General features: G+C 36.7%; 1 protein-coding gene across 1 annotated transcript; it reads right to left on the reverse strand.

Annotated features, from left to right (window-relative positions):
* Nucleotides 1-301: 301 nt before the first annotated feature.
* On the reverse strand, nucleotides 302-10,705 carry LOC104097850 (gamma-soluble NSF attachment protein). Its single transcript, XM_009604464.4, has 9 exons — nucleotides 10,438-10,705; nucleotides 9,663-9,730; nucleotides 9,478-9,562; nucleotides 9,233-9,391; nucleotides 6,479-6,616; nucleotides 5,664-5,742; nucleotides 4,195-4,274; nucleotides 1,464-1,593; nucleotides 302-673 (listed from the first exon to the last, which is right to left on the reverse strand). Exons 1-9 carry the CDS (start codon nucleotides 10,479-10,481, stop codon nucleotides 569-571), a joined length of 888 nt encoding a protein of 295 aa, XP_009602759.2. The 5' UTR covers nucleotides 10,482-10,705; the 3' UTR covers nucleotides 302-568.
* Nucleotides 10,706-11,252: the final 547 nt, after the last annotated feature.

The raw sequence follows: 11,252 nt of genomic DNA on the forward strand, positions 1-11,252 counted from the left end.
GCCAGTCTTTTGCAAAGTCTTGTTCATCAGTTTTTAAACAGCCCCTCTGCCATTTCAGGGGTAGGGGTAAGGCTGCGTATATCTTACCCTCCCCGTACCCCAAAAATGGGCAATCCTGAGCCAAATCCAGTTTTCCGAAAACAAACAAAGGTTCAGAAAGGGAAACTACTGGGTTTGTTGTTGTTGTTCATCAGTTTTATGGTCAATGCTGGAGGAACAAAGCAAAGGGGAGGAATCTCCAGAATTGAGTTCATTTAATTCACATAAAGTACAGAACCACAATGCTAAGATTGCACTTCAATGATCCAACAATCACCAAATAGCTTCTATAAAAAATGAAATCACATCGCAAACAAAAGCTTCCAATCTGCAAATCAATCCGTGGAGCGATGGTTTGTGAGATTCTTCTGTACAGGGTGTCTCTCAGACATTTTCTCATGATATAATCAACAAATCTAACAGGATAAAATAGTAAAAGAAGACTTGAGTTTTATATATTTGATTGTAGGTCACACCACAAACTCAGCACACATGAAGCTTTGACTCATTTCCATCAACTAGTGAGAGTCTAGGTCAGATCATCTTCATCCAAAGGCTCTTCATTGTCTTTCGTGGCTTCATTCTTGAACGCACTAACATCCCCCGTAGGCAATTTCCTCGCAATCTTGATGATCTGGATTTATTGCAATTTGTGTTAAATGTTAAAATAGCAAGTTGAATGGATTATTGAATGGCTTAAGTACACACTCATAAACAACAGAAGTACAATTAGATGTAAGTGCAGGAAAGAAGGGGAAAGGGAAGGAAAATAGATATCACACAAATGAAGCTTCTTGCTTATGCATCTTAATTTCCTTACTTTTTCGTCCAAGTGCAAATCAAACTCTCAAGCTCATCATTAACTGTGAAGCATTGAGCATTGACAATGATCTAGAAGCTACTCACGAAACAGCTATGCAGACCAAACAAGAAATTTTTTTGCAGTTCAATTAACGAAGGACTCTTTGAATTCTGGGAGAAAGTTCTGAAGCAAGTAGGAAAAATATTATACTGAGTAAAATGGCTTACGAAAACAAATATCGAAGAAAAGTACAAGTTTTTATCAGTCGGGACGATTTAGCTGAAAAGATGCTCCAAAAATCTTATTGCTAGAAAACTACAGAACCAGTCACTTGCGGGAGAGAAACAGTTGGATTAAGGAATGTCTAGTTTAAATAGAAACCTGGTGATACCCCATTCCAACCATTCTTACCAAAAAGCTGAGAACTAACCGACCCACTTATTGTCATTCAAGACGATGTTACAAGCCTAAGCACAACAGCCATCCAAATAATTGAAATAGTAGGCAATTGCAACTCAATATTGTCAAAAGAGCTACTCTGTGCCATGCTAAATTTGTTAGTGTAAGACAGTACTTAGCACTCGTCATCTTGACTCTAAAACTCTAATACTGTATGACTAACCGTGTGATCAAGATTTGATACAGTGCTTGATTGCGCCACACGTTTAATATCCTCAACATCGCCTTCAGCATAAGCAGAGAGAAATTTACCAGCACAGCGACCTTGATCGCTATTCAGGAAAACTTCAACCCTACAAAGAAGAGCCAACAACCGTGTCTTTAGTAGGATAAGAATTAACCTGATAAAATCATGAGTAAACTAAAAATATAAGAGAGGTTATCAAATCCAGAAGCAAACATGAACTTGAAAAATAAAACTGTCCATATAGATTCATCAGTCTGAGAAAGATAAACATGAAAAGCTGAATAGGTAGGGATACACAGAAGCCTAACGATTTTAGCCGTCCATTCCTTGTTGATCCTCTTCCCTTAGCATAATGTCCCAGATGCTCAACTCACAAAAATAAATAAGAATTAAAAAAATATTCTAGGCTAAAATAGAAGGATATTAGACAAAGGCAAGTATCTGGAGGTCCATAGTCGGTAGTTCTTTTCTTCTACTATCATTTGTTTACCAGATATTCAAACAACAAACTCTTCCCACTTAGATATGCGACTCACATACTAATTGTGTGATTTGCTGAAGCCTTACACCAAGAATAGAGGAGAGAACTTGTACAATTTGCTTACAGGACATTCATTTACTGCTCTATCACAAAGGGAACAAATATCGAACCAGTGAACAAAAATTTGCAGCAGCACATTTATTCATATATTTAAAAAAACTCTATATTAAATAGGAGCAAACTGAACTCTTGTAGTAACCATCAGTCCTTTTCAATAAAACTTGTTCTATGACAGAACTAAACAACATTTACCTTAACCATGCATGTGGAAGATCCGGGGTATGATTTCAAATAATGAGCGGATGTGGAGTCCAACAGGAGAAATACAAGCTAAGAAGGATCCAAGTAGATGGACTCTAAGATTCTAGGGACTTGATGAGGATATTATAATCCAGAGATGCCTATTTATTGGCTATTCCAGATTTCACTAAGTCTGACTAACCCAGGTGAAAGTAGTATGGGATCTGGCACTCCTAGACTTAAAGATAAGGAAGTAGATTAATGTAACTGGGCTAAACAAGGTTGAAGAAGTTGCCCGCCAAAGGGCACTGGAGAAAATGCATTGAAATGGTAAAAGCATCAATCACATCATTATACGCCTCATCCTTGGATCATTGTGTTGGAAAACTCAAAGAACGCTTTTGGACCTGCCTATTTTTTGGGTTTTCTCCATACAAGACATATTTCCTTAACCACAAACACCATAAAGAGATGTGCAAATGAAAAAGGGAATGCTAAACAGTGAACTTCACTAGAGAAAGATTGTATTGCACTAGAACCTGTGATAAGATTCAATGGGACTGAACACATCCAGAAACTGGTTTAAAACTAAGTTGCTCCAACACGGCAGTTTAGATGCCGCATCTGTGTCGACACGACACTAGTATGGGTGTGGATATGGCATCTTTTCTGGATGTATCGGATCTGGTCAAACAATTTTGGGTACTTTGACCACGACGGCCGGAAAAATTCGAGACGAAACACAATTTGATTCCCAAAATCAGAACCAAAACTAGGGTAAATTTGAAGAAAATAGCATACTTTATCTAGGAAATCAATCCTTTACTTATCTACAACTTGAGAATAAAAAATAAATCCACACTTTACAAGCTATACGTAAGTATTCCACAAAATTTCTCATAATTTAGAGATATTTTTATATTTTTGAATTATTTTTAGCCGGATCCCTACACCCGTATCCGTACTAGGATCCGTATCCCCGAATCTTAGAATTTACATCTCGAAGGATCCGACTTCTAGATCCGCACCCATGTCGGACACCCGCACTGTGTCCGAGCAACTTAGGTTTAAAATGCATTTGTATTGAGACAAGTAAGACATTTAGGTGCAGTAAAACTAAATAAATAATCCACGCAAAGCAATAATGGTGGTAAAACAGCTAACTTGAACCAGCTGACAACTAACTGAGCATGTCATCCCTACTTGCTAGGCACCCGTATATCAGTACATGAGATCGTTCTTTTCCTTTTTAAGGAGTGCACACGATATTGTTAGTTTCTCTATTTGAGTATATGGGTCCACATGGAGTGATATACTCATAACAAGAAATTAAAATTCTCAATTTGAATGGTCTAATGGTTATTATCTGCATGGTAAACTTCCTTTGCCAAGCTACCGGGAAGCAGTCTAAAATGAAAAAGGAAACAAGGCCAGCCATGCTACAAAGCTTTGAAAAGATGAACAAGAAAGAAAAGATGCTGGTCAGTACACAAAAACTATAAGCGTCAAAGAAAACTACTTTTTCCTATTTGTTAGATCTCATTTCACCTATACTATTTGCTTTCCCCCTTTCCCACCTAATAAAATGTTATTCTTTTTTCCATCAAACCAACTTTCAAACTTTAAGTTTTTGCAATGGACTTCGCTTGTCAGATCTCGTTTCACCTTCTCCATATGCTTTCCTCCCATTCCACCTAGTAAAACTTTTATTCCTTTTTCCATCAAAACCAAATCTCATACATAAATTTTTTTAATGGACTCCACTTGCTCTCGACTTCCAATTCTAGCGTTAAAAAGTAAAACAATACATATGGAGAATTAGAAAATTAATTCTTGTAGCACTTAATTGCTTAAGTCATGAGCATAAAGGTACACAAAAAGGTAAAATCAGCATACTTGAGCTGATGAAATACATAAGTAACTTACTGACAACAATCATTGTAGCACTTTTCCGCTTGCCTAAAGTCATGGGCATACAGGTATACAATGATTGCACTAAGATAAGCCTGCAAACAATTGATTACTTTAGCAAATGCTGAAAGGTTGAAACCTTCACTTCACAGAATAAATTTTCAAGTATTTTAACACTATATTTATCTTTATTGATAAAAAAAAAGTATTTTAACGTTATATTAAAAATTTATGCCCACATTAATCATGAAGAGACAAGTCATGGATGATGAGTTAGATATGGGATCAACAGATCGTTACAGAGAACCTGAGATACCCACTCCAACATTCATGCATGTGTTAACCAAGGACTACTATTCTCTAAGAAAAAGAAAACTGAAATAAAAAAAAAGAAAATACAATAAGGCCCATATAAACTGAAACCATAATCACATCCTCCTGAGACAAGACTATCTCCTCAGTAGCTTGAAGAATTGGATGAAATGAGAGGATGATGGTAACAACGCCAACAAGGACAAAGTGAAAACAGCAAAAAGAGGCAAGAGGGAAAAAAAAGAAAGAAAGTCACCAAAAAGGGAGGAAGAAAAAAGCATACATAGAAATCTTAGCAATATATATGAGCCCATAAGTTCGATTATATCATTATTATGTGGAAAATCAGAAACAAACCAAAGGATCCAAATTTCCTATATTCTAAACCGAAACCAATCCCATAACTGAATAAATTCTGTCTAAATAATCCAAAGAATATCAGCTTTTTTGTTAAAACCGAAAAATGCACACGGCTACAGATCACTCATTAAAAATGTCTAAGAAAAGAAAACTAAAATATAAGCAGCAGATGTGAAGTTTAGGCATTAAGAAAGCCACAAGGGTAGACGAACTACCAAAGAGGCCACATCAATATCGCTGACATTGGGTCCTACATACATATGCAATTGACGGACAAAAGAATGGCAAGGGAAAGGCAAGAGAGAGAGAGAGAGAGAGAGAGAGAGAGAGAGAGAGAGAGAGAGATTGTTGGTTTGGGAAGGAAGCAAAAACTGCCATTTATTATTGTTCAAACACATTGCAAATAGTTGTAGCTAATGAAGAATTGCAGTAGTAACCATTCCTTCAGAATGCGGAAACTACAGACTAAAAATTCTGGGTTTCAAAGGCTATGGCATAACAAACATGGACTTTGCTAGACTTTCTTTATCCAAGAATTAAACAAGATAATGTCAAAGTAGTGTTCAACAATAACAACAACCCAGTATAATCCCACTAGTGGGGTCTGGGGAGGGTAGTGTGTACGCAGACCTTACCCCTACCCTGGGGTAGAGAGGTTGTTTCCGATAGACCCTCGGGTCCCTCCCTCCAAGAACTCCCCACCTTGTTCTTGGGGTGACTCGAACTCACAACCTCTTGGTTGGAAGTGGATGGTGCTTACCACTACAAAGTAGTGTTCAGTAAATGAAAATGTGACTAAAGGGCTTTCCAACCTTGCACTGGCTATGTGTTGCGTTGCACTTATCAGCAGCTAATGCCAACCTTAATAGGATACCTGCAGCGTCTTCATACCTGCATGTGGTGAGTTCAAAGTCATCATCACTTACTAAAGGTAGAATCTGTGTGAACCGCTTCAATTAAAACTTAGACTGTTAGAAATGAGTCACTTTTATTTATTTTCTTTAGGTTTTGTATAACGTCCCTCACGTGTGGGTCTGATGCTTATTCCTAGACCAAACACATGAATATTTTTTTGATAGTACGTGGTATCTGAGGCTGAAAACCAGGACCTCTAAAAGATATATTATTGAGTTGTGCAAATTAAAACAACAACAAACCTAGTATATTCCCATAGGTGGGGTCTGGGGAGGGTAGTGTATACGCAGACCTTACCCCTACCTAGTGAAGGTAGAGAGGCTGTTTCCAATAGACCCTCAGCTCAGAAGAAGAAAAAGAGGAAGAAGAAGAAAAGAAATTAGAAAAAGAAAGAAAGGGGAGAGAGAAGAAAAGGAGGGAGAAATGGTGCAAATTGGTCCACTTAAAAGTTAATAGATTTAAAGATGTGAGCTCTTTTTTTAGGTCTACAATGGGAAGACCTAAAACTTAACAAAATTCCGATATATAGAAAGTCACAGTCGCTCCCAACTTGGTTCCGACCTTTTAGCTCAACAAGGTATGAATATTTTTATATTTAGAAGGTAAAAAAAGAAAGAAAAAGAAAGAGGTCAAAAGATACATTAGATTAATACACATTTAGATACAACTTCTAAATTCTAAAAGTAATATCTGCCTTAAATGTAATTCTTACTTTTCAAGCTTCAGATAAACCCTTGTAGCATCACGATATAGATCAAAGGCCATTTGTTCCTTCCCATCCTCTTCAAGCATGTCACAGGCTTCAATATACAACTGAACAGCTTCATCAGGTGCACCATCTTCTAAAGCACTATAACATTAACAACCTTTTATCAGATACGACACATTGTTTCAATCTCAGGCAAAAGGAAAAAGTATCAAACATATAAAAGGAATCTACAGTTAGAACTGGATATTATAGAAAACTGTTAGATCCACCAAAACTACCCCCTCCCTAACCAGAGTTTCCCATTGAACAGGTTAGTAAGAGAAACAGAAACAGGGCCAGTTAGGCACAGAATTTAGACTTATGCCAAACACAAAACTGGCATAGTCGGATTGTGCCAGTGATTATCCGCTTTTTCCCATTTCTTTGTTTCACACAGTGTTGTAAATAGCGTGAGGCGAGGCGATGCGAGCTGCCATCGCTATTTTACAGTGTGGCGTAGCGTTTTCAAAGTGGGGAGTGCCTCTGCCTCTGTAGCGTGTGGCGAGCTGTAGCGTCGCTTTTTTGCAAAAAAGAAAAGAAGAAGGCAGCAGCAGCGATCTGTTAAAACAAAAAATTAGGGCTCGCGATTTCTTTACTCTTTCTCCTTCAAGTCGACAGCAGACCTACAGCAGACCAGCGATTTCCTTTCTTCTTCAAGTTTCTTCATCAGGTATGCTTCTCTTCATCTCTTTTCTCCTTTCTTCTTCTCCTTTCTTCTTTCTTTGAGTTTCTGTTCTGTGACTCTGTCCAATTTTTTTCTTTCTTCTTCTTCTTCTCTTCTTCTTTCTTTTTGTTTTGGGCTCTGTTTTTTATCACTGCTGCCGCAACAGAACAGAGTCTGTGTTGCTCTGTTTTTTCTTCATTTTTCTTCTTCTTCTTCTTCTCTTCTTCTTTTTTTTTTTTTTTGGCTCTGTTTTTTATCACTGCTGCTGCACTCAACAGAATAGTCTGAGAAGAGCTCTGTTTTTTCTTCAGTTCAGAGAGCTTCTTCAGTACTTCTTCTCTTCTTCTTTCTTTTTTCTGCTCTGTTTTTTGTTTTTCAATTTTTCACAGCTTCACTTTGGATTTTTGAATTTTTAATTTTTGAATTGATATATTTATTAATATATTATTGCTATTGAATTTTTAGTTATATATATAATATTTTATTTTTTTGTATAAATTTCACATCAAAAAGGCGAGCGCTTCGCTGCTCGCCTCAGTGAAGCAGGCTCTCGTCGCTATTTGTCGCCGCACGTTATCCATGGTTTCACAACTATCAATCTAGCACATAAAGCCGGGAAGCCACCACATCTAGAACACTCGACTCCCCTCTTAGGATATCCACTAGAAGACATCAGCCAACTCCACAGGAGAACAAGGCCTTCACTCTTCAATCTTCTGTTCTTATATAACCCCTTTCAAACTTTCCAGCATTTCCCATGCCCAGTCCACCCTATTCTGTTCTTCCTCTTGACTTTATTCAATTGCCATTCTGGAGTTCTTCAATGGTGGGCGGAAAGACACCTAGTGGTAACTTTTAATAACAATTGCATGACGCGACATCTAAAATGTAAAAAAAATGGTAGCTTTGACTGAAACAGTGAAATGCTTGAATTTTATTCACGCTTAGATTTCTGTTGTACCTCCTCAGTACTTTTCGTCCTGCATTTTTTCTTAGCTGTACTTCTGGAAAGTAGAATTAAGTTTTGATGTAAGCAGGTAGTTGAACAGGTTGGATCAACATAAATGGAACTCAAAACCTCTTCTCTTGAGTTTGGTCTCTAGTTCAGTTTTAAGCAAGACTTGGCTTAATTTGGTACTTAGCTGTTCAACATTGAAATTATATCATGAGACTAATCATGAATATCACTTTAATTGATTTTTTGCATATTAGCATTAGAAACCTTTTTAATTCAGCAATGAGTAAGTTCAACACTTCTGTTAATTCTGATCAGTCTAGCAATATATCATGCTTGCCTTTTCTCCTAAATCCTGTCAAGATCTAATCATCTAATGAGAGATATTTAAAGTCAATTGACCACTTTAAGATATATACTGGAATAAGGCAACCGGCAGAATGTGGATTCCATATAGTGCACATTATACAGAAGCAATTGTTAAAATATGCGCTAAGGAATAATCAATGTTTAATCCCACTTCCGGGTTTCTACAAACATATTTTAAATTAACTTGAATTCAAGGCAGAGGTATCTTTGTTTATCAACTATTATTACTTAAAATACGGCTGAATGTTGTTCAAGGAATTGTAAAAATGCAAGTCAAACAACTGACAGAAACTAGTTAATCACTGATATGGTATAATCAGATTCAACAAATCTACACCTCAATCTCGAACTAGTTAGGGTTGCTATATCAATCCTTCCGTTTTCCAGAGCTAAACAAGGGGTTCCCTAGGATCGGGGAATCTCTAAATCTGTAATCAGATAAGACTTAGAAATCAACGATTTCAGAAATTGTAATTGATATAGCATAAAACAGATTGTGCCATAGACCCCTGCACTTTTGGACAGTTTTTGGGTTGTAAACTGGTAATAGGCAATTTACAATAACCACCTCCCACTTTTTTGCACTAAATTGGAAACAAAATAAATGGAATAAAAGCTGAAATATTCAATGAGTTTGTTGTGGATTTATAATTTTGTGCACTGAATCTGGCACATAATGAAAGGACAATAGCATTAAAGATAAATGCAACCAAATGAGTCAGCGACATACCGTGCACCTTTTCCAAGCGCGTCAGATGCAGGTTGGGCCCTCCCACATTCATTGTACAGCTCAGAGGCCCTTCTATAAAAGTCAGCAACTTCTTTCCAGTTGCCTAGTTCCTTCGCCATGGTAGCAGCAGACTCCATATGTTTAGCAGCATCCCAAGGCCTGATTTACTTGTCAAGGATCTCAAAACCGACTCAATCGACAAACGACAAGAAAAATTCAGAGAAACCGATTGGGGAAAAGGATACGAGGAAAGCATCTCTTGCCCTTTTGAAGCTTTCTCAAATGCTTCTTTTGCTTTCTCATAACTTTTAGCAACCCTAAATCCATTAGCTGTAATGCAAGAACATAGTGTCAGTCACGTGATTAACATGCTCAAAATGTTCCAATTTATGTAACATTTGTTTTACTCGAATATGAATATCGTACATACCTGCCTGCTCATATAAAACAGTAGCACTTCTCCAATCGCTACTCCACCTGGTAAAACTTAATTTTGTCCTATACAGATAGGGGAACAAATAATTACATAAAACTTAAAACGTGGAAAGAAATGAGGATTAAATATACAAAGGCTTCTTTTTGTACTTTGCATCAAAGAAACAGAATATGGTATTTTGCACCGCCATAACTACATCTAATCTCTCGGATCAAGCGCATTAACTAAAAATTTTGCTTTCAAGTCCCAAATCCAAATATTATTCCAGAAAATAAAAATATCAACGTTAATAAAGATCAAAAGAGTAATCAAGATGCTCCAATCTCTGATCAGAACACTATTTTACTGGTTGGTGACTTGGCGTAATAATTAATAGAATATCAAAATCTGATCAAGAAAATGGAAATTTTCTTAGTTAAATCAAGTGCTTAAACATCACACGACGGGAAAAAAGTAAGCACATTCCATTGCCACTCTCATAAACAATTCTTAAAATTATAACAAAATATGCCCTTTATAGACAGCTTAAGAGTTAAGACAATTACATGTAGATGTTCTGTATAAGCGTGTGAGAGTGTATTATACCATATTTACACGAGTAACTCAGAGAAAGAGACACCCTCTTACACAGGTTTGGTCAGACACCCTTAAAATTGTTTATATAACAACAAATTTATCTGACAAGAATTGAATCTTGGAAAATATACAAAGAAAATGACTCATAAATAGATAATACAGAATTCATAGAGGTGGTAGGTGAGGTTTTTACAGTTTATCGGCTTTGGCGATCAACTTTTCAGGATCGGAACCCATGGCTGATGATGTGCTGTTTGTTCCTTTCTTGCTTCTCCGGTCAATCTGAGAATCCGGTTTTGCTCCGCATTTGCAGGGACCGTATCAGAATGAAGCAACTTTCGATTAATTGCGGAGTTGGCCCCAATGTATGGTGTCGTAACTTTTGACCCAATTCAATATGGGATTGACTCCATATTCCTTTTAAGTTTTCAAATTTATATAATCTCCATCAATCGTATGGTGTCGCAACTTATAATGGTAATCAACATGGGATTTTTATATTTTTTTGACCCAACTCAATGTCATTTTTATTTATGTTAGTCTGATATGAATTTAAATAAAAAATATGATCAATAAGGATATATATAGCCGATTCTAACTTATTTGGGACTGACTCATAATTAAGTCCTATTGAGGAGCTGTACCTAAGGATTTTATCAGCGAAGAGCTTTATACAATCTATAAGGCTATATTTGATACAAGATTGATTACAAGCTCCTTTAACTTTTCAAAAGTGTAATTTTTACATGATACTATAACATAAACAAAGTTTGACTCTTCATTTTGGAGAAAAGGTCCAAAAAGACCCCTTATCCCTTGATATGGAGCATTAGAAATTAAGTTTACCAAAGTGCAACACTAATAAGGACCTCAAAAGAAAAACTCACTATTTTAAGGAGAGAAGGAAAAGAAAAAGAGAATGAAAGAAGAGAGGAGCTGCGAATTTGATGTGAAATTGTGAAGTGCTCAATTGAATGTCTCTGAACTTAGGAGAGGTGATGTGGGGAC

The sequence above is a fragment of the Nicotiana tomentosiformis genome, chromosome 2 (genome assembly GCF_000390325.3).
Source record: "Nicotiana tomentosiformis chromosome 2, ASM39032v3, whole genome shotgun sequence".
NCBI classification, from domain to species: Eukaryota; Viridiplantae; Streptophyta; class Magnoliopsida; order Solanales; family Solanaceae; genus Nicotiana; species Nicotiana tomentosiformis.